This window comes from Abramis brama (genome assembly GCF_963993115.1).
Source record: "Abramis brama genome assembly, chromosome: 7".
Lineage (NCBI taxonomy): Eukaryota > Metazoa > Chordata > Actinopteri > Cypriniformes > Leuciscidae > Abramis > Abramis brama.
The window spans coordinates 10,470,777-10,495,033 of record NC_139969.1 but is presented as its reverse complement, the minus strand read 5'-3'; the positions used below and the strand labels follow the sequence as shown (position 1 = coordinate 10,495,033).

Below are 24,257 nucleotides of genomic sequence, written 5' to 3'. Positions count from 1 at the left end.
TCTATCCATAACCGTGAGTACCCGTTACTTCTAAAAAAAATTTAAAAAAAAGGAAAAAAGAAAAATCTCGGAAATCCTCAATTTGTTGTTTCCCTCTCAAACGTGATTGGATTGTGCAGGCGCCACTGATTGGGACAGCCTATCAGCAATCACCTTCAGCTTTCCGCCAAAGTCAACTTCATGGTCAGATTTAGATAAGAGACGAAACAAGGGATGAAGATGCATCAGGTCCACCCTGGGAATGTGCCAACCTGTGGCCCCACCTCGCCAGACTATTTCAATTTTCTGAACAAGTTAATGGGCCCTATCTTGCACCCAGCGCAATTGACTTTGCACACCGACGTATGTATCATTCTGTGCACAGTGGACTTTTCCCTCCACAGACGCACGTCGGTAAACTAGAAAATACACTTGCGCTTCCCAGGCGGTTCAGCGCAAAGAGGAGGCGTGTTCCGGCGCAAACGTTCCCTGATGCTATTTTGCAGGTTTAGAAAACAATTCCGCCACTAACCAGATAAAACCTAGTCTAAAGTCAGTGGCGCGTTGCGCATGTTATTCATATGCTATTTTAAGGGCGCATGCTTGGCCATAATCAATGTAGCGTGTGCACAACGCACATACACTTTGATTCTTTCATCTACACACAGCAGCAGTTTTCATTTTTGCAAATCATACATTATTACGATAGATAGATAGATAGATAGATAGATAGATAGATAGATAGATAGATTATTATAAAAGCATATAGCTTACACATTTGCCCAAATTATTATATGCCTGTTTAACTGAGGTTAATTTGGTGGGTGTGTTTCTCCATCCCCAATGTCACTTCTCTGTGTTTTACGGCCCTGACGAGAACGTCGGTCTCCTCGGCTGTGAAAAGCTCCTGGCTGCGCCTGGCAAATCCGCCGTTATAATAGCAAGCCGCCATGGAACAAGCGCGCCTGCTCTTAAAGGAAATGTGAGATGACGCTCTGATTGGTTTATTTCACGTTACGCCCAAACCACACCTATGAGTAATGAAGCGACTTCAGACCAACACATTTTAGATTCAGGGTTGCCAACTCTCACGCATCTGGCGTGACAGTCACGAATTCAGCCTCAATCTCACGCTCTCACGCTTAACAAAGAAATCTCACGCTAAATTAGACATTCTTCTGTGCTGTATTTTTTTTCACTCATGTGCACTAAATTTCAGAATTACTATAAACAATTCAGGCTCTTAACTACTGGATGGACCACTAGTTATGGCGCAAATTAGTTAAAATCTCCCGGAATCTAGAGCGAGCGCGCATGCGAGACAGAGACTGTGCTCCAAACCGATAGCGCGCGCACGCACGGCAGAGAGGGAAAGTCTTAGTACTGTAGTACTTTTACTTGTACTTGAGTAAAATTTAGCAATGGGTATCTGTACTTTTACTCAAGTAATGAAGCTGTGTACTCTGTCCGCCTCTGCTGAGGATGAGTATATTTTCATTTTTGGGTGAACTATTCCTTCAAAGAGCACAATACAAAAAATTTCCAATACTAAACAAACTTTTTATATTGCTACATATACAAAATGACTGCAAATACAGTGTTTGTGTTTGATTGTGTTCCTTTTGTTATGCTTGCTGGTGTTATTATACCCTTTTTTTTTTTTTTTTTTTTTTTTTTTCTTCAACCAAAGTTTACTATTTTTGCTGTGAAGTGTCCTAACCTGGCAATTGTGTAGATATATTCATGGTTGATCTAATTATGATCTCTTTATGTTGATCTCCAGGGTGAGAACCCCATTTACAAGAGTGCTGTGACGACGGTGGTCAACCCTAAATATGAGGGCAAGTAATGGATGAATCTGTCCATCTCCAAGCAACACTGTATGCAGAACAATTCAAGAGGAACGAAAGCGTTGAATTTCACTTTATTTTCTTTCTTTTTTTGTTTGTTTTTAAATCACCTTTTGGCTGTGCATTTGCCACTGTTCAGTATAATCAATTAACCTGTGTTTCTATGCATTGTTTTGGAACTGTACAGTATGTATAAACTTTTTTATTTTATGCAATCTTAGACCATTTAAATTTTCATCAATGTTTTTGATTTTTAGCCACAGGTCTGCCTTGTTTTCCCTGAATGTTAAAACCAGTGGTGTTGGGTTAGATGACAGGGGTTTTGTACGTAAGATGTGGTCAAGTATGCATTAAGAATGTTATTCACAAAGACAAGACACAATAACCAGACCCACCTGCTTCAGTCCAGCAACTAGTTGAACATTGGAGTCAGTTTGTGTCTTATGTTGGTACAGGAAACTTTCTGAACCTGTGGATGGAGTGTCCTGTCACTGGTATAGTAGGGTAGCTGTAGCGGACCACTGCTGTTTGTACACATGGTGCTTTTAATGTAGACGCATATGTCGTCTGCATAATTTGGGAAATTTGAGTCTAGTCCAGCCTTTTTTTTGGTCTGGGAATCAGATGGATTAGTGACCTTTTTATTGTGCACATTAATGAATCCAATAGGACAGATTAGTATCTTTTTAATTGTCACAATATAATTGACATTTCATCTGTCAAGTGTTTGATTTAAATGCCTTTGACTTGGCAATATCTGAGTTTGAAAGATGTTAGAGGGACATTTTCATCTTTGTCTGTGAATGGAACAATCAACTTTATTATTAATATTATTGAAAACATAAGTGTAAAGTCATATGAAAAGATCTTCAGGTTTTAGATTTGTTTTAAGAATGAGGAAATGAAATCTCAGGTCCCGAATTTCTCTCTTTCACTGATGCCAAATATTTACGTCTACTGTGCAAGACCTATATTTTATTGTTTCTGTTAGTCTCCATAAGTGGACTTGCTTCACATCTGCTTTTGTAATTTAATTTGTCCTTTTTAACAACATCATTGTTCATAAATAAGCCTAACTGCTCAAATTATTGTTTGTAAAGATCAGTGTTATAAGAAAGATTACGTTTTGTTTTTTTCAGGTTTTTTTTTTTTTTTACCCTTAAAGCTTTTAAAAGCTTAATCATGTTACACACACAATTTGCATTTTAAAGTGCCTTTTCTTTTTTTGCATCATGCCCTCTGTTTTTTGTTTCTAGGAGTTATTTATTAAAATAAAGAACCTAAAACACTGGACTGCATTGTTATCGGTGTGTGTTTATGGGTCAGCATGGTTTATAATGGAATGTAAAGTCTTTATACACTGCCTGTCCAAAAAAAAGGATTTAAATAGGCAAATGCTTAAGTCTATGACTGGGTCATTACTGCAGTGATTATTATGTTTCTAGCATGTTATATATTTGGAAACAACATTCCAATTGATGGAGTGTGTAGCTTTTCATTTCTTAAACAACCATGTAGGAAAACACATCATGGCCATATTCAATTCATCAGGCTCAAATTGTGAAGGAATGGTTAGGAAGGGGCATGAATAATCATTTTCACACATGAACTGGCACCAGACCTTAAATTAATAGAAAGTCTTTGGTATTTGCAGTAGTAGACTTTACAGAGTGCTCGACTCTTGCATTGTCAAAATGAATGCACCTCTTGACACAACATTTGTTTCATCAGATGTGCATACATTTTTGGTCAAACACAGCCAATGTGTTGTTTTCCCAATGATTTTTACGGCTTAGTGTTTTTATTTAGTGTTTGAGGGTTCTCTCATGTCACTGCTACATATCTGATTGGTTTATAGAATAAAATGCACTTAGTTTGATTTTATAGAAGTGTAGGGGATGAAGGTCGCAATATTCCGCAAACTATGCAAGGCATGTATTAAATGCTAAAAAATATCTGTGATAACCATGTTCTGATTAAACATTTGTGATGCATTATGAAAAATATTTTATATTAAAGGGCACCTATTATGCCCCTTTTCACAATATGTAAAATAAGTCTTTGATGTCCCCAGAGTGTGTATGTGAAGTTTTAGCTCAAAATACCCAACAGATCATTGTTTAAATTGTCACTTTTAGGGCCTGAGAAAAACGCGACGTTTTAATGTGTATCCCTTTAAATGCAAATGAGCTGCTGCTGCTGCACAGGGGGTGGAGCCTCACGAGCATCATCTCATCTCATCTCATCTCATGGAATGATGATACCAAAACAGAAACTCTGAGTAGCGGTGTTCATTTCGACCAGGAGTCGGACTATAATGCCCACAGAGCCAGAGAATATATTCTGTATGGAGATAGAACAGGTATAGTTTAGTTCAATTACGGTTAAAACGTATTTTTCATCTTGCTTTTATCCAATAACATGCCTGTTGTAGCAGACCTCTTGGAATGATGGCCAAAGATTTACTGATGAGTTTTATAAAGTTTATTGTAACGTACATCACACAAAAGATGAAGCGTCAGTTTTACTCCAGAAAATCACCGTAAGAGCTGAATAAACAGTAAAAGAAGTGCGGATTTAAGCCTTATCCATAAACTCAGTCTCCCTTTCTTTATCATCAACATAGACAGCGAATTACACAAAAACCCTTGTTACAACTAACAGTAAACAAATATATACAGACTTTAACCATTTTCAGTGGGAGCTTAATACTGGTAAACTTAATATCCGTAAAACAACTCGACCGACTGTAATAAAGTGCGCGCTCTCCCTTCCATCAGTGCCGTGATCAGTAACGTTAGGCCTATCGCTCCGGAGACTGTAAGCTGGATCACGAACAGTTTGTACAGATCCTTCCTCCAGTAAAAACGAGAGTAAATTACGACTTCTATGTTAATTCTTACATCTAACAACAAAACACCTCAATCGCTTAGATGATATTCTTGTCAACAGCTGCTCTGGCGTGGAAACAATGTTGGACTGTGTTTAGCTCTCTCAGGGCGGGTCTATGCTAAAACTGCAGCGTCCATCAACAGTCGTGGGAGGGGCTTGTGCAAAAGTACGTCACATTGCCCCGAATCTGAGAACGGGTTGTTCTGAGACCTGAGACAGTGCTTATGATTTATGGGGATTTCACACACAAAAAAAAAAAAAAAATGCACTGGGTGGATTTTTATTATTGGTTGTGTACACAAAGTGCCAGCACACATTTATGTTCAAACACCATGTAAAAGTGAATTTTGCATAATAGGTGCCCTTTAAATTATATAAACACGTTATTATATTGTTATAATTAGTTTGATGCAAGTCACATCTTTTTTTCTAATGTGAGTCTGTTCTGGAGGAGGAGCCTCACTCTTTACATGTCCAGCCCAAACCACACAACCCTCAGTTTGTATTTCCTGTGTTTTTGTAAGGTGTGAGACTGAACTTCTGCTGCACTGTCTGAACTACTGAAATAGACCTGCTCACACACCTCACACACACTCAAGTACAAACCGTTTCGATTTTGTTTTGTGTTCCGTTTCAGAAACACATTCTTCAAATGCTTACAGGACTACAGTAACCTGGAGTGTAACTCAAGACATCAGGAAAAGTTGATCATATAAACATTTACGTCATAAACACACATCTCTTGAAAGAGCCAGGAGCATGCGTTAAGGTAAGTAACTAAGCTTTTATTTTTCCACTTATTTATTTCCACTTATTATTAAATGCCCATAAAAAATCTCATGACATTTTACTAGTCACAGAATATGCATGTAATGTTTTTGAATATGTTTGTCTGATCAAAATTGTTCGAGCAAATCCATAAAGACAAACTACTACAATGTAAATCAGGGATCAATCATTTAGTGTACATGTTTATATTATATATAAATATAATGGTAATGTATGTATTTGTATGTATTTGTACATTACCAAAGACTATAGAATAACAAGTCTTAAAGGAACTTTGATATTACTCAGATTAACAGACAAGTAAGAGCCTGTATCTTGGGGCTGCCTTTTCTTTCTCAATATCTTATTCGTTATCTAAGTCAATGATTAACTGTCTCTTTCATTGTTCTGAGTCAGAGACACTCCTGTTTGCCAGTCCTTTTTTTAACGGAAACCTACTTTTTGGTGCAAAGAATGGTATTTCTTAATCAAAAAATGTATTTAACAAAATATATTGATCAATCATTCACAGTAGGCTACAGTTTGCCAAAGAGTGTCAGACAAGGATTTTGTGTATAATTGATTATCTCTCTCTTCCTGATGTGTTTCTGTGTAATTTATGAGGTTCTTCTGCATTTAGATGGATATGAGAGTGTTGTTAATATCAGCTCTACTAGGATTTGTCTCTCATGTCAGAGCAAAAACAGGTAAGGAAGTCATTTATCACCAACAACAGCTACTTTCTGTAGCCTCAGGGGACATTCTTTTAATGTTTAGGTTTATGAGTTTATCTCATAATTTTGAGGCTACTTTCTCAAGTTATTCTTCAAAAGAGCTTCTTGTTAGCTTTTCTTTTCATAATGCTTTAGTTGCTGGAAAACTATTCTTTAATAATCTCACATAACATTGTAATGTTAGAGCTTGTCTTCTAAAGTTGTTGTGTATGTGTTTTGCGCTCAGACAGCAATGCATGCATTTCTGCAAATGCCAAAACATGTGGAGAGTGTATTCAGACCGGGCCACAGTGTGTGTGGTGCAAAGATCCAGTAAGTTATTTTGTCTACAACATTTGATTGTCATTGTCAACTTCTCGTCTGACTCTGGAAGATTATCCGAGTTTTACCGGAACATGTGAACTTAGCAAGTCTCTGCTTGCAGGATTTCAAACCTTCACGCTGTGATGAAAAGGAGTCTCTGCAAAAGGCTGGTTGCACTCCACTCGGCATAGAAAACCCTCGAGGAACGGTCGCCATCGACAAGAACAAACCTGTCACAAACCGTAAAAATGAGGGAGGAGAGAATCTGAGGCCTGAAGAGTTCGTCCAGATTCAGCCACAGAAATTCACCCTGAACCTCCGATCAGGTACTGGACCCCACCTGTGAACCAAAACGGATGTGTTGTAAAATATGAATCAGGACAAGTTCAATCAAATTTACATTTAGCCTACGTCTGCGTTGTAAAAGAAACAGGCTAAAAATGTATGCTGCCCTCATGTGCTATCTGAATTATCGTAATTATTGTAAATAGTTTCCTAGTTAAAAATTGGATATGAACGCCCTTTCATGATCATTGAGTAGCAAAATATAATTTAGGTTTTAATATGATTTTCCCATTAAGAATAAGAATAAACTTGGTGTCCTCCATGATTCCTGTTCTTTCCAACAACACTTGAACACGGGCTCGTAATTACAACATGAGGGTATATGATGACAGGCTTTAATTTTGTTTTTTACTAATAAGTGAACAACTCTTTTATTAATTTTTTATTATGTTTGTTGAATTTTCATTATAATACAACAATAACAAGACATCACAAAAAAATAACATAAAAAATAAAGGACCACCAATAGCTCAGATTTGCATATAAAACAGAACTACACCATAGTAAAACAGATTAGAGAATAAAAACAAAACAATAACATATTTCAAAAAGATGCAGAAGAGGACAAAGGTTCAATGTCTAGAGAGTTATACAAATTACATTATTCCTTGTAATATAATAGGGCGAAGATGAGTTTTCAAATAGTCCAGATATGGGGTCCAGACTTTATAAAACTGGCTTGTTTTTTAAGACACTCCACAAAAATAACCTTACGCAAACCTTTAAGAGATGGAGACTTATCACTGATCCAATTAAGTCAAATATTTTTTCTGGCAGCGAAGGATAGAATATTATACAATTTCTTATTAGCAGATGAAACAATGCGTCCATTAGGTATACCCAACACAAGTGAGACTGGCTCGAAATCCAACCAAATATTAAAGATTTTTTCCATTTCCCCCAGCACCAAATACCAGTACCGTTAACAACTCCTTTATTAATTAAGTAAACATAGTAATAGGATTCTCAGTTTACCTAAAAAGTTTAACAAATTGTTCATAGCATTCATCATAGCATATTTCAACATTGTATATATTTTTTTCAGGAAAGAAAGTAAAACATTTTTATCAAGATTATTCAAGCTCACAGGAGAATTGGCATGTGACTGTGAGTAACATAGATATTTCTCTTTCTCTCTCGTCTTTGTCACTCAACAGATGAACCGCAGAAGTTTACTCTCACGTTCAAGAGGGCAAAGGATTATCCCATCGATCTGTACTTCCTGATGGACCTCAGTGACTCTATGCGAACTAATCTTGAGAATGTCAAGAATCTGGGAGCCGACCTTGCCAAGGAGATGCGGTACATCACTAAAGACCTGCGGATCGGTTAGGAGGACACACATGCTCACATTCACGCCTTTGCGGTATTAAAACCGTTAAATGATCTGCAAACTCTTGCTTGCAGGTTTTGGTTCATTCTTGGAGAAGCTTGTTATGCCTTTCATTCTGACGACGCCAAAGTATCTGGAGAACCCATGTTTTCCAAACGACTGCACAGCACCCTTCAGCTACAAAAACGTCCTGAGTTTGACCAACGACAGCAAATTGTTCACCCAAGAAGTCAGCAAACAGAAAACCTCTGGAAACCTGGACTCTCCGGAGGCAGGATTTGATGCAATCATGCAAGCTGCTGTCTGCAAGGTGGGTCGAGTTCAACATTCCATAAATGCCACAGAACTACGGGCAAAGTCTCCGGTACATGTTAGCACGTGCAGTGTTGTACGCGCCCTGTGAATGGTTGCAAAACAACTACTTCTTTTTGTTCCAATAAAATAGTTTTTTTTTTTTTTTTCAAATGGTGAATGCTACCAGTTTAGAAATCCTGTAGTTGAATACAAATTTTCAGATTATGTTTACACAAAATTACTTCATCACCATGTAGTCAACGTGTGATTGACACACTCTCATTAATCATTCTTATTGAGTCATAGGGAGCAGCATGCTACTGAACATTAGCTACTGAACATGTTTGGACAAAACCTGACCATTTGAAGCTGAGTTCTGTCTGCTTTGTTTTGATTGTTCCTCAGAAAGAGATTGGCTGGAGGAATGTCACTCGTCTCCTCGTGTTTTCCACGGATGCTGGATTCCATTTTGCTGGAGATGGAAAACTGGGTGGCATTGTTCGTCCAAATGATGGGAAATGCCATCTTTCCAATAATATGTACACCATGGGCCACTACTTTGTAAGTGTGAGTTTTACAGATACAGTAGATAGACAGATAGACAGGCAGGCAGACAACTGGAAAAATCAGAGTATGTCTTTCATTTGAGTTATTTTTTTCAGGACTACCCCACCATCTCTCAGCTAGTAGACACACTGAGTGACAACAACATTCAGACCATCTTTGCTGTGACAGAGCAATTCCGGGCTCTTTATGAGGTCTGTGCATGCATGTAATATATCTTCTCCTGATTGCAACATCATCTCATGATTTAAGCATCAATTTTAACTCAGATTATAGTCTGTGTTGATTCACGTTGTATATGTGTGTGCACAATAGGAGCTCTCTGCTCTAATCCCTAAATCTACAGTGGGGACACTATCTGCCTCCTCTTCCAATGTCATCCAGCTCATCATTGATTCCTATAATGTGAGTTCAAGTTATGCATCAGATGTCTATGAAATGTGAAGTAATGGTTGGCTGTGGTAAGCTCTAGTTCCTTTTACTGTTCAAAAGAAAAGAAACTAAAACCGCTGTTATTTTTCACTTGCGTACAAAGGAATTCACTTTACAGCCAGATCCAATGTTTTAAGGTTGTTCATAATTCATAGTTCTTAAAGTGCGACCCACTGGCTTGGTGCATAAACCGCTAAGACTAGTCTTACAAGTTAGACATCAAATGATTTTCTTTAAGACTCTTCATAGCTTTTTTAAATCAGTTAAAACACATAAAAACACAGATTGGTCTAATTTGATGCCAAAAAGTAAGACTGACTGCCACTGACTTACTGCTAGTGGGTCATACTAAAACTTAAGACACTGTCTTAAAACTACACTATGTAATGTTTTAAGTTGATTCTTAGCAAAAAACACTTTGTTCTTTCAAACTGATATGTGCTCATTAATGTGTAATTACTTCTACCAACTAATCAAGTATTCTCGTAAGCATAGAATCTGCCATTTAGAATACATACGAGCGAGTCGCTCGAATGGCGGCAGCCATGTTGCGCCTCCATCTTGAAAATACATTAGCCAAAGTGGGACATACCTGGAAATTCAAGCTTCGCCTTTCGCGTTTTTACACTCAGTGGCACCGTGACGAATGCGAGGGGGAGATTACTCGCGACTGCCGGCAGATTTGAAATAATACGCCCACCGTAGGAGTTAAAACGCCCTCGGAATAGGAGGGGCTAGAAAGTAATATTCAGTTGGTAGTCATAAACAATTTCACCGCTAGATGGGAGAAAATCCTACACAGTGTAGCTTTAACATAATGGTTATGTTTATGCAACCGGCCCGAGAGAAAAACAGTAAAAGTTATAAAAAAATAATAGTTGACCCCAAAAAGAAAGCTTTAATTGTTTATTTTAGTCTCATGTCACTCATAAACCCGCATGACTTTCTTTCCTCTGTGAAAAACATTGAATTTCAAAATGTCTAACCCTAACCTATCCCACAGAAGACATTCATACAGGTTTAGAACGATGATGAGGCTGAGTAAACAGAAATGTCAAGAGTGAACTATCCCTATAAATGTAGGATTTGAATGAATATTTAATTTTCCCAGCACTAATATACTCTCTGTGTTTAATTCTCTCTATCAGTCCTTGTCCGCAGAGGTCATTCTGGAGAACAGCAAGCTACCTGCTGGTGTGTCCATCTCCTACGTCTCCCACTGCAAGAATGGAGTGAGCAGAAAACAAGAAAGTGGGGGCAATTGCTCCAACATCTCCATTGGGGATGAGGTGAGAGAGTGAACGCAATAAAAGCCATCTGAACTTGTCCGTGCATGTAAAGGAACTAACTGTGCTAACTGTAGCTCAAGACAAAAGCTTGTCGCTCTTTCCAAATGGCAGCAAACTTCTAGATCATTCCCATTCACCAATGCTCTCCTAGTCTGCATACTTCTAAGACATGTTTCAATTTGAGTAGTCGCAGATGCTAGGATGAATTTCTTCTGATTTAAAATATAGCCAACCTGACTTTCTCTGACAAGCAGAGGAGCTACTGCAATACCCAATGAAATTATGAAAGGAAAGACTGGGAGTGGAGGTCAATGTGTGGGAAACAGGAGTCCAAAAATAATAAAATAAAAACTACTTCCAACTAGCTATCTTTGTTTTCCATTCTGTTCAAAACAATGCAAAAACAGTCTCTATGTTGCACTATTTCAGTGTGGATAATTTGATGGTGTATGATGTATATGCTGGTTTTTGGCTGAAATACTGCATCCTAAAGTTCACTATATGAAAGAATTCAACATAATGAAAATCGGTGAAGATAACTAACTTTCCAGCTGATCTGCCACGTCCTGTAGCAAACTCCGATCTCTATCGCATAGTTAGATCTGACACTTCTATACGTGAGCTCTCAACCAATAATACACTGGAGCTACGCATGGACCGCCTCCCTCATTTGTTTCCATGTTGCACATGAAAAAGTAAAGATAAATAAATGTATAAATAAATAAATATGGACATAAATACATGTGGGAATGAATAAATATAAAAATAAATTAACGCATAAATAAATAATAGTTAAAAAGAATAAAAATAAATACAGAAAATAATAAATGAAGGAAAAAGTTAATTAATTTAATTCAAATGAATTACATTTGTTTTATCAAGCCAGTTATCTATTTATTTATGTTTATTTATTTATTTTTAATTTCTGCAGGTTTGGTCCTCCATAAAAAACACCCAAATGTATGTTCCTGATAACTAAAAGGGCAAGAAAAATAATTTATATAAAATATAATCATATGTGATGTGTCGTGGAGGGACTTCTGGAAATGTCCTTTAACTGTTTTTCATTGTCAATTATATGGTGATTCATAGTTTTTACTTGTAAAATTACATATAATGTGATGTTAAACTATAAAAAAAATGTTTCCATATATAATAAGGTAATTTGCAGCTAACCAATTAACAGGTTTTTACTTTAGAATAAAATAAAAAATAAATAAAATTACAGTGCACAACATTTTGGTGAATCTTTAAATGTACACAAAGAGCTTCTGTCTTATAATGTGCACAAGGACTTAGCATTGTAAAGAACGTCGTGTCACAAATAAAAGCTTTCGTTTCCCTGTACACCATGCTGGCTATTTCCATTTTTATAAATGATATGCCACCTGGAACATAAAACAATGTGTTGTGCCTCATAGGTGAAGTTTGATATAGAAATCACAGCTAAAGGTTGTCCATCTAATAAGTCAGAGACGATAAAGATCAAACTGCTGGGCTCCAACGAGGAGGTGGAGGTTGTCCTCAACTTCATCTGTGAATGTGAGTGTCACAAAGATGGAATCCCAAACAGCCCATCGTGTCACTTCGGCAACGGTACCCTGGAGTGTGGAGTATGCAGGTTTGAGAAGCTGTCACTCTCTCTCATATGCAAATGCAGACAACTAAGTATGACAATCATTCTGATTCGATGTTTTCTTTATCATATCAGGTGTAATGATGGTCGATTAGGCAGATCATGCGAGTGCAGCCAAAATGAGGTCAAAACAGACGATTTGGATGCAAATTGTCGTATAGGTAACGAGACAGAGGTCTGCAGCAACAATGGAGAATGTGTCTGTGGAACGTGTGAGTGTAAGAAAAGAGACAACCCAGAGGAGAGATACAGCGGAAAGTTCTGCGAGTGCGACAACTTCAGCTGCGACCGATCCAACAACAAGCTCTGTGGAGGTACGTCTCTTTTAAGGATTTTTCAATTTATCTTCTACAAATTTTAATGTTTAATGTTCACTTCTCCTAAATTAAAAATATAGAACAGTTAAAATCAACATGAAATTGCATTTGCATCCCATTTTATTTACAGAATACACTGTATATAATTAGAAAATGTATTTCTCTAGCATTTTTTTTTTTTTCTTAGTAAATTGCAACCATTTTGATTTCATGTTGACTTACTCAGTATTCTTGTTTTGTTTTCCAGTATAAATATCTATTAATTCTTAAATCAAGATACATTAACTAGATATGCAAAATGACTTTAGATATTGTGTGAGTCTTGTGTGAAAATGTATAGAAATTCAAAGGAAAAACAAGATTATTTTTCTTTTCCCATTGACAGATATTTTTTTTGTTTTAAACTTAATTTTGATATATTTTTCAGAAAACAAGACTTCGTAAGTCATTTCGTTCTCAAGTAATGGAATTTTGAATTAAGACTGTTTAGATATTTGTACTGGAAAACAAGACAAAAATGCTATTGCACAGTTAAGACGGATTTATCATCAAGGCATTCTTTCCCCCACAGGTAATGGACGATGTGAATGCCGAAAGTGTATTTGTAATGCTAACTACACCGGTAGTGCATGCGACTGCCCTCTAGACACCTCCACCTGTCTGGCAAGTAATAAAAAGATCTGTAACAACCGGGGCTCCTGCAAGTGTGGCGTGTGTAAATGTACAGACTCAAAGTTTGAGGGTCCGACCTGTGAAACGTGCCCAACCTGCTCCAGAATTTGCAATGAACACAAGTGAGTTATTGGCAGAACACTTTCTAATGGTTAAGTTAACATAGCTAACCCCGTGGGTTGAACTACTTGCTTGTAGTCATTTTTTTTATTTTATCTGAATAACTTTTCTTCTAATTTCAGTGGTGCTTAAAACAGATTTAATCTAAAGCTAGCAGCACTAAATACATTCCTGTGTGTTTTTCCTCCAAGGGATTGTGTTGAGTGCCTACAGTTTGGTATGGGTATCAAGAAACTTACATGTGATAAAGAATGCAGAAACTTCACACCTCTTAAAGTAGTGAACAACAAGGATGATCTTCCTCAGTCCGACGACCAGACCCACATCGATCTCTGCAAAGAACGGGACGCTGACGACTGCCGGTTCTTCTTCACCTACGCTACCAATAATGATGACAAGATTGAGGTCCATGTGGCTGAAAAAAAAGGTAATGGATGGACAAATGTTGCCAAGTACCAGTATGAAATATTTTTTGAAAATATTAAATACAAATATTACATTAAATATGAGTGTCCACTGATCTAAACCTGATTGATTTCATTATTTAAAGTCACCAAGAAATCACAATTGACAATTATTATTTTTACAGAATATTGCAGTGTTTATAATAAATGATTTACCCATTTGTTTTACCTTGTAATCATTAATCAAAAACATAAGCTTTTCCTTCCCCTCGCAATGACGTCTTTTCTCTGACGTGCATTGGCACGAGAGCACCCCGTCACACACATGAGATCGTAGCAATAGCAAACAACAATGATCCAATCAATTCCTGATGGACAAAATTAAATCCTGCACTACATTTTTTTCTCATTCTAGAAGCCGTTTCACTCAGATATGTCATAATAAAGAAGAAAAGACTATCGCAACTTCCATTTCATGTTGGCTTAATTTCTTAATTGATAGTTAGTGATAACTAAGTTTTACCTTGTGTCCAATAATGCTTTGTGTCTGTGTTGACAGAGTGTCCCTCTGGCCCTGACATCATCCCCATCGTAGCGGGTGTGGTCGCAGGAATCGTTCTGATTGGTTTAGCGCTTCTGCTCATCTGGAAGCTGCTCATGATTATTCACGATCGCAGAGAGTTCGCCAAATTCGAGAAAGAGAAGATGAATGCCAGATGGGACACGGTATGCAAATCTTTATTAATATTTATTTTATAATATTGCAAATAAATACATTTTGTTGGGTTCATGCTGTAAAGGCTATGGGAATAATACTGGGATAATACTCATGTATGTATGGTCTTTCTGTTCTGTTTAGGGTGAGAATCCCATCTATAAGAGTGCTGTGACAACTGTGGTGAACCCCAAATATGAGGGGAAATGATGGATCTTCTCTATGGCTTGCAGCAGAGGTTCTCAACTGGTATTGGCTTCAGGAATCAGATTTTACATTGGTGACTTAATACAGTACTATAAACTGTATTTAAATGGACACGCCACCGTTTTTTGAAATAGGGGTTATTCACCATCTCCCCTACATTTAGATAGGTGGGCAAACGCATTTTTGTCTCAGTGCATGCATTGTCTTAGTCTGGCAGCGCTGGGCGCAGAGATATCACGCAACACCTGAAATCCACTATTTCTGTGCCCAAGATATCTGATATCTCTGCGCCCAAGTAGCAGTGCTTCGTCTGTGCTTCCCCCCCAATATAGTCCCAAGTCAAAATCTGCCTTGGAAATCGCCTAGTCTTAATCTGCATTGCTATTTGTACTCGTTGTGAATATGCAGGCCACAAGAATTAATTTTTTGTTTGTTTTTTGATCACTTTTACTCACAACATGCTATCTGGCAACAAAGGATTCAATTCATTATGCTAAGCTAAGCTAGCGGCGACGCTGCCAGACTAAGACAATGCATGCACTGAGACAAAAATGCTTTTGCCTACCTATCTAAATGTAGGGGAGACGGTGAATAACCCTCCATCCATCCATCTTCTTCCGCTTATCCGGGGCCGGGTCGCGGGGGCAGCAGTCTAAGCAGAGATGTCCAGACTTCCCTCTCCCTAGACACTTCCTCCAGCTCTTCCAGGGGGACACCGAGGCGTTCCCAGGCCAGCTGGGAGACATAGTCCCTCCAGCATGTCCTAGGTCTTCCCCGGGGTCTCCTCCAGGTGGGACGTGCCCGGGAAGGCGTCCAGGAGGCATCCGGAACAGATGCCCGAGCCACCTCAGCTGACCCCTTTCGATGTGGAGGAGCAGCGGCTCTACTCTGAGCTCCTCCCGAGTGACTGAGCTTCTCACCCTATCTCTAAGGGATCGCCCAGCCACCCTGCGGAGAAAGCTCATTTCGGCCGCCTGTGTCCGGGATCTTGTCCTTTTGGTCATGACCCAAAGCATGACCACAGGTGAATAACCTAACCTGGTGAATAACCCCTATTTCAAAAAACAGTGGCGTGTTCCTTTAATGAAGTCTGGGTCATTTGACTTTTGACCAGAATACCCACACAGATGCCAACAACAAATGTTATGTTTCCTTTTAATATTTGATACAATTATTTATTTTGCATTTTACGGTGTGCATTTAGCATTGTTTCTGTTCCTTCTGTCCACTACTCAATCAAATGCATTTTTGGGTCACAACCTACCAGTTGAGAACTGATTCATAAGCTAGTTTCCTATTGCTTGATTTTTTTCTTTTTTTTTAATGTTTATATGTAAATATTAAATTCATCTGGCTCAGAAATACCATAATCTCACAGGAAGTCACAAGATCCAACATGACTTCTTATTTTGACATACTTTCTATAAAGCCAATAAAACAGTGTTGGGTTTTACTAAATACACTCTTGACTTGTGTGGTTTTTCTCCATGCTAATCAGTGGCTAGTTGTATTTGGGGGCGGGGCATTGTCATTCTAGAGAGCAACTGATTGGACAAAAATCTGTAGTGCAGGATGAGTCATCAATATTTTAGGTTTTTTTCTTTCCCAAGAGAAAGACTGTAAATTGTGAATGCATATATCTGCTAAAAGTGCATTTTGTCAGTGTAAGGAGCTGTTCACACCAAGGATGATAACTATGATTATAACTATAAAGTTTTAACAATCGCACTAAATCACTAATCGACTTTACCACAACGTGCTTATAATAAACAGAAATGTATTGTACGCTGTAACGCTGCCATGGATGTGTGTTATCATAGTTAGTGTGAACAGGTCTTTACATTGCATAAACTGCGGTAAAGCAAACATATATGGACTAAATGGCACAAAACTAATGACAAAACGTTTAAAGGCCATATGGTTATTCAAATTTGACTAAAACAGACTACACATGGAAAACAACACAGTTGTTTTTGGTTGTTGTTGTGTTTGTATTGATAATCTTGTCAAGTTCATATAACCTGCTAACACAAACTATGTTGTATTTAAAGTATTATTTAATACCGAAACCTTGTCATAAATGATCTGAAGACAATAAGAAGGGGTTAAGTGTATTTTTGCAGTAATTAGTTATGCCACAGCATCTCTTCATGTTGCCACTTAGATCATATGCCTGAAGCTTCCCACAGGTGATTGGTGCCACTCACTGACCAATCAGGAGGCGTCTCGCTGCCATTGCAAAGTTATTAACCCTGTGGCAGTCTCGGACTCTCCCCGGGGTCTGCTTACAGCCTTAATCTGACGCAAATAACTCCTTCATTTCCCTGCCGGATCGCTTAACGGGGTTGCGTTGTCTTCGTTTAACCGAGGAGATTGTCTAATCGCCGTGTCGAGCGGAAGGTAAAGGCGAGAGAGAGAGAGAGAGAAAGAGAGAGAGACAGTATGTCTGACGACTGTGCCGTTTGTTTGCCAAACACCACCTTGATGCGTTACACAGTTATGCCGTCTGAAACATTGAAATGTGGCAAATTCAGGACAGACCCGTTGATATCTCTCGATCTAGAGCTGGTAAGTCTTGACTTTATGCCTGCCTCCCGTTTAAAGTGGATTGATCGATTAATGTATTTTTAATAACATAAAGGGTTATTGAATGAGCGAGTCAAACTGTGAACTTGGCAGGCGAGCGTCAGCATATTCCTAACATCATTGTGTCACATCAGCCTGGAAAATAAACTCAAAATATCTTCCTAAATTAGGTCTGCCTTTATAACTGCACACTTTGATAAAATGTCGGAATTTTATGATCGCTCGCGAGGTATTTGTGGGTTGAAACAAAGACGGAGCACTTTTCGCGCAGGTTAAATATCTGCAGAAGGTTTGACTGCGGATGGCCGCATCGTCTCCGCACATTAACCGCGAGTCTACGTGTCATCCTCTTTAAAAGCTCGCCATGGTTCGTTTTTTTGTCCTGTCAGATGTTTTTTTCCCTCTCGGTTAACGTTAGCCGAGCAGCTTTTACATTCTCTTCCGCTCCGCGAGCTTCGTTGCACGAGCGAGCGTCCGTTTTTCATTTACGTAAAATCCGGATTTGAAGTGACATAATTGTGAACGGTCATATGGATTTGCGCGAAGCGACCTAAAATGCGTTATAGTTCAGGCTTTTAGCATGGTGGCGCTATTGCAGATGTCTTATTTAATGTGGAAAAACAACACACAGCACTGCCCCTTTGTTGGTACAAGAAAGCTGTGTGCATTTGCACTTATGTCATAATCTGGCTGCTGTCCCAGAGATGGCAACACCTTCACCCTTGAGGTCAAGAGTGTGGTCTTGGTCATGGTCATGCTCAGTGCTCATTATGTCAATGTGTGTGACAGGGATGTACTGTGCCGGATGGATTGTTGCCCCTCTGGAGGGTCAGACGGGTCCCCTGTGGCCGATGACAGTCTTCTGGGAGTGCAGGTAAAACTACACTTGCGATTGATCATATCTTCTTAGGTGCTTTATCTTTGACATTTCAATCAGATAATACCTAAACACATGTGGTTACATCATATGTTATTAATGCATGGATTTTTATAATTTCATGCTGATAAATCTGGATATTTTTCTATGTGTTGTGGTCTTATTATAGTGTAAGTGCATGGACGTATGAAGGAGAGTATAGGACTGCATTAGCAGACAGAAGGGGAATGGTGCATGTTTTTGCAGTGAAACATGATCTTCTCATTACCGTCATGAGGCACTTGTCTTCGTCGTTTCCAGTGAGAATAGTATTTTAGATTGTGCTGTAACATCACTAAGATAACACTGGGGATAAATCTCCTTTTCAAGTCATATTTAGGCTTTGTAATCTTCTTTGACCAGCATTTACACAAGATTCACGTCTTTGATTCAAGCTACATTGCTTCCCTGATGTCCCTGTGAAAATCAAGTGATTTAGTGGAACACAAACAAAACCTTTTATGCAGCTGTCAAATCATTTTAAAAGTAGTACTTTAATAAAATAATGTTTGTAGTCAAATACAAATTGAGCTCTGCATCCACAGTATAAACCACAGAATATGATTTCTCAGTTTGTAAAACCAAAGGAAAGCACATTTCAAATATGTAGGCTAACTGTTACTGTTTAACTTTTGGTTTAACTATAGGTCTCATAAATTAGGTCAGTAACACAAACCAGATGTTCATCCGCCTAGAAAAGTAATATCACTTCAGAAGTATGAATGAATAACTTCTATATCAGACTTGTATATAAAAACAAATTTACTAGCAATGAATTATTTGAAATATTTTCATCTTTTTTGATTTGGTCAAAAATATATGGCTTTACACACGCACGTATGCTTATCTTTGTGAGCCGACACCGGCTGTGTCTCGACCAAAAAGCTGCGCTTGAACACACCAAAAGGACTACAGGCGACTTTCAACTTGTATGTGCGTTCTGTGCCAGCGTGCAAGTAAATATGTCTATATCAGCAGTATCAATAGTCGATATTCGTCATTTCAAAAGGAGAAACTGAAATTAGGACTGCAGACATGCAAACCGTAAACAAAGCATCGCTTGCTTACCATTTCTAATCAATCACACTGATCACTTTCTTCAATCCAGTCGGCTCATGTGAAATATTATGAAAATATTTGTGCATTCGAATCATAGACTGTAAAAAAAGATGGACGACGCCCCTTCGCTCTCTTCCATTGATGAGAACTGAAGCCGCCAGAGTCCCGATATGGCGCTGACATATTGGAACTTGAGTCTGCGCAGTAGCGATCTCAGGACCAGACCTGCGCAGTAGTGAGCAGGAAGTAAAGCCGCGAAATCAACGCTCCGCCCTCACTCTCGCAGAATGCACTCAGGGAGAGTGGATTCTGCACACTTTTTTTAAAATTGATTGCAGTACGACAAGAGGCTTGTTAAAATAAAGTAAATACAATCTCCTCATTCCTCTGAAGATCCCGAAAAAAATGTCTGTTGGTGCTTCAGTGACTACTTCGCTCGAGAACCTGTCAATCACAGCTGTCAATCATGACGGTACACCACCGCATCACGTAACTAACTAAAAACCAACTTATTTTTGAAACAGACACTTGAACTTACATCAGCGTGATAAAAACGACAGCAAATGAAAGAAACCACATTTGGAAAAAAGATATTTGAAGTGTAATTTAATTGTTTAGTTGGTCTCAGGTCCCGTTGAATAACACGGGGAGGCGGGGCTTATGACCTATACTAGGACCAGTCACCGGGGGGCGATCGAGACGTTTTGGCTTCACTTTTCAGGGCTTGTGCGGCACGCTTGATTCGAATGCTCAGGTAAGATGATGTAAAATTATAACAGCCTTCTGTCTGTACCGTCTTTACTTCTTTGCTTGCTTTCTTCACTTTTGCTTTTATTCTCGCTATGCTGAACAGCCAATCAGAGTTCTCTCTCTCTCACCAACGGTTCGACACCGGCCCAAAAAACCTAGACGGCGTCCGACTAGAGCCAGCGGTGCAGAACACAACTCAAAAATGGCCTGAGATTGCCAGACTGTCGGCTTGGTGTTTCTCAGCCATAAACTGTAAAAAACAATGGACGTAGTGTCCGTGACGTCATCCGTAGGTTTCTTTTTGAAGCCCAAAGTGGACGGAGCCGTACGTCGCCGTCTTGGCAGTGCGTCACTGCACGTCACTCCATAACCAAAAATGGGCAAATAGGCGGAAATAGCTGCGGTGACGTGACGGCTAACAGACAGCAGACAAACGGCTAGTAGTGACAGCAGCGGCAATCCACCTGTCACTCAAGTGGCCACGCCCTTAATTATGCAGAACTTTAACTAATTTGAACGGATGAGTTAAAAAAAAAAAAAAAACTCACAGTTGTCATGAAGGGCAAAATTAGCTATATAGACCAAAACCACTTTTCGTACCAGGCTGTAAAAATAAATTCTTCTGTAAAGTTGGAAACTGCTGCTTGGTCTTGGCCTTTAACCCTAAAACCAAGTCTTAACCCTCAAACAGCCCTTTAAATGGGTGTCAGAAAGTGAGGACCAGCCAAAAAATCCCCACTATACTCTTTGTCCACACTCTGATGGTCTAAAACTCAAACTAGTCCTCACATAGATAAATATACAAGTAAATGCACACATTACCATTCTAAAGTTTGAGGTCAGTATTTTTTATTTATTCAAAGAAATTAATACTTTTATTCATTAAACTGATCAAAAGGGACAGTAAACATATTTATAATGTTACATTACGACATTACGTGTATATTTATATAACATTTTTTAATATTAATATATTATTAATTATATAAAAATGTAATTAAAAAAGTACAGCAGAAAAACTTCTCTAGCTGGGTAAGTTGGGGAAATTGCCTTGTCAATACAAAGTTTATTTTTCAAATACACAACAATACAGCAATGCAACACTTGAAGGCAACGAAATGCTCTAAATAAAATATAGCTAGTGTATAAATGTGAAAATATGTATTTACTGTCATAGCTCACGCTCACCTCTTTTACCATGTGTAGTCGCTGACGCTGGCTACAAGATGGATTGAGTAGAACTAGCAGCCAAGAATTATTAATATTAATACGAATTAAAATTATATATCATGCCAATGCACACCGGGCAAAAAATAAATGTTTTTGAAGAGGCGCGCTTTGCAAAAGGTATGGGAGTGGTTTTCACTCCCTCCCCCCTTCGCTCCACGCGCCACAAGCGCATGCGTTGTAAACCCATGTGGGAATGGCTGATCTGGGAACGGGGGGTTGGGCCGCTCAACACGAGCAAACCGTTAAAGAGTGTTTTTAATGTCCGCCATGTTGGCCATGGCGCACTGAGCCTGGAATCAGGGACCGGAGCGCGTTGGAAACACACACCGAGAGAGTGCGACCGACACCCGGCCTCGCGCCTCTGCTCGCCCCGCCACCTCCACCGAGTGACCCGTGCACTGCTGGACACCGAACCGGCATCATCCATGAGAACTTTAATCGGACTAGTAGGGAACATTAGGGGATTGGATAGATTTATGCTGCATCTCGAAATATAAAGAAAAATGAGTAAACTGTCGTTTCGGGCGCGGGCGCTGGACGCTTCCAAGCCTCTACCCGTCTTCCGCTGCGAGGACCTGCCCGATCTGCACGAATATGCGTCTATTAACCGGGCAGTACCACAGATGCCCACGGGGATGGAGAAAGAGGAGGAATCGGTACGTTTTATTGCTTCGAATCATGTATTTTGGAAATAATTTCATTTTTCTTGTCAGAGGCGCGTCCCTTGCTTCTCTGCGCCAGTGTACACAAAATGGCCGCCATTTCTCCTGCAGAAACGCATAAAATATCTAGCTACGGTACGATACGGTCGAGGTTTAGTATATTGGACCCAAATATTAAACGTTTTTCTCTGCAAATATAACCTCGGAGGTGATTACTACGCAGTATTTTTGCCGATAGAGGGGTTACGGAGTACAAAGGAGTCACGTGACCACGGGGAAAGCCGCCATTTTGTTGATTATATTAGGGTTCCATGGAGGTGCAGTAACGCGCACTGAACCAAAGGGGGCGCCAATCTCTGCGCCCTAAACAGAAATCACCAATTAACACCAGCAAAACAATCAGTGAAGTAATGTTTCATATTTGAACAGTTCAAAGTGTCCATGCAAATTTTTTTTTTGTTGTTGTTGTTGTTTTTTTAAGAGCCACAAGCTTTGGTCAGAAAACCTGTCATATCAAAGAAAGCATATATTTCTCTTTAAATGCATGTGTTCTAAAAGAAGGTATGCTTAGAAGCAATTACATATATGTGAAATGTGAATGCATCTCTGAATTGACAGAGGAAGCATATCTGGCCCTACCGGTCTGTTTAGGTGTATGCAGTGATCCATTTGACCTGGGGGGCAGGGGCGCACATGAGGCCTTGTTTTCTTTTCTCAACACAGGGCACCTGAAGCTCTTGATCTCTTTTTCATCTGTTCTGTAGATCAGCATATAACAAGTAAATGTTATACACATCAAATGAAACGGTCTTCTCTTTCAGCAATTATTAATATGGAAATATTTAGGTCGGATCCATTAAACTTAAATTATTTCCCCCATGACATTTGTCTGTGTATTTCTGTTTCTCAGTTGTGATTTATTTTTTAAATGCATAAAATCAAAGAAATAAATCAACGTGTTTTAAACTACGTTGTTCTTGTTCCACATATCTTTGATTTACAAATCTTGAATGAAAATGATTCACATTTTACACACTGATCTATTAATGCGTGCAAATGTGCTGGGGGAAATAATATGCATGTAGTAAACATGTCTGTCTAAAAGTAAATGTGTTAAAATGCTAGACGTTGGTGTTAACCTCAGCACTCTGGGACAGGTGTCAAGACTGTTAATGTTATGGTGTTTGGTGTGAGACGACAGACAAGTGTATGTGCTGCTGTCCCACTGACTGGTTTAAATGCTCATAATAATGGGGTATCAGGGACCAACATTAGTGGTTTGTATGTGGATTTTTATCACTGGATTATATCAAGCAGGCGATGTGGTCAAAAGTTTGGAATAATTAGGATAATGGCCTAAGAATAATGCATTTTTTGGAAAGAAGTCTCTTATGCTCCTCAAGGCTAAAAATTAATTTTTTTTCAATATTTCAATTTAAAAACTTTTCTATTTGAATACAGTTTAAAATATAACTGGTAACACTTTACAATAAGGTTTTATTAGTTAACATTAGTTAACTACATTAGTTAACATGATCTAATAATGAACTGCAGTTCTACAGCATTTATTAATCTTAGTTATTGTTAATTTCAGCATTTACTAATACATTAGTAAAATCAAAAGTTGTATTTGCTAACATTAGTTTGCACTGTGAACTAACATGAACAAACAAGAACAGCTGTGTTTTTAGTAACGTGAACAAAGACTAACAAATACAGTAGAAAATGTATTTTTCATGGTTAGTTCATGTTAGTTAATACATTAATGTTAGCAAATGAAACCTTATTGTGTAATATATTTCTGTGATGGCAAAGCTGAATTTTCAGCATCATTACTCCAGACTTCAGTGTTACACAATCCTTCAGAAATTATTCTAATCTGCTGATTTGTTGCTCAAGAAACATTTGTTATTCTCAGTGTTAAGAACTGTTGTGATGATTTTTGTGGAAACCTTGATACTGTGGCAGAGCTAGAGGGGTGTCCGGGGGTCCACTGGCACATTCAGCGTGAGACTGTTCTCACACAGTGAAAAACACAATGTGCTGACAGACAAGAGAGTGCAGATTAATTTTGATATGAAACACAGTCTTAGCTTTCAAATTATGTTCATATTACGAAATTTAAATGATAAAACTCTTTTGGCATTCTTTAATGTGTCGTGACAGATTGTTGTAGCCGCCTGAGTTCATGTGAAGCAGG

The 24,257-nt window shown here is 38.6% G+C and overlaps 2 protein-coding genes across 5 annotated transcripts in view; both read left to right on the top strand.

The window, feature by feature from the left end:
• Nucleotides 1-5,218: 5,218 nt before the first annotated feature.
• Nucleotides 5,219-16,316, top strand: LOC311086385 (integrin beta-1-like). 3 transcript variants are annotated; one of them, XR_014607054.1, is made up of 18 exons: nt 5,219-5,245; nt 5,359-5,490; nt 6,130-6,196; nt 6,450-6,535; nt 6,648-6,852; nt 8,029-8,199; nt 8,279-8,514; nt 8,904-9,059; nt 9,161-9,256; nt 9,378-9,467; nt 10,643-10,783; nt 12,205-12,404; nt 12,495-12,733; nt 13,308-13,530; nt 13,720-13,955; nt 14,492-14,658; nt 14,792-14,927; nt 15,923-16,316. XR_014607054.1 is itself a non-coding variant. In XM_084119258.1 (17 exons), the coding sequence occupies exons 3-17, from the start codon at nt 6,130-6,132 to the stop codon at nt 14,855-14,857; spliced, it is 2,379 nt and encodes a 792-aa protein (XP_083975384.1). In that variant the 5' UTR covers nt 5,219-5,245; nt 5,359-5,490; the 3' UTR covers nt 14,858-16,316. The 3 variants fall into 3 exon arrangements, 2 of the variants coding, with proteins under 2 accessions (XP_083975384.1, XP_083975385.1); XM_084119258.1 differs by having other exon boundaries at nt 14,792-16,316; XM_084119259.1 differs by lacking the exon at nt 5,219-5,245 and having other exon boundaries at nt 5,250-5,490; nt 8,904-8,996; nt 14,792-16,316.
• Nucleotides 16,317-17,085: 769 nt separating this feature from the next.
• epc1b (enhancer of polycomb homolog 1 b) overlaps nt 17,086-24,257 on the top strand; it is a 19,988-nt gene continuing 12,816 nt past the window's right edge. The window contains exons 1-2 of one of the 2 annotated variants that reach the window (XM_084119256.1): nt 17,086-17,422; nt 18,230-18,314. In XM_084119256.1, coding sequence (XP_083975382.1) covers nt 18,246-18,314 — 69 coding nt within the window. In that variant the 5' untranslated portion in view covers nt 17,086-17,422; nt 18,230-18,245. Of the gene's footprint in view, nt 17,423-18,229; nt 18,315-21,563; nt 22,052-24,257 lie in introns of those variants that run through there. The other variant, XM_084119255.1, reaches the window with a different exon arrangement.

Bases quoted from the DNA above. Each gene is read 5' to 3' on its own strand.
- LOC311086385 (XM_084119258.1), top strand. From the start codon at position 6,130: ATGGATATGAGAGTGTTGTTAATATCAGCTCTACTAGGATTTGTCTCT. The intron at 6,853-8,028 runs GTACTGGACCCC...GTCACTCAACAG, and splicing joins CACCCTGAACCTCCGATCAG to ATGAACCGCAGAAGTTTACT. The intron at 12,405-12,494 runs GTTTGAGAAGCT...TTATCATATCAG, and splicing joins CTGGAGTGTGGAGTATGCAG to GTGTAATGATGGTCGATTAG.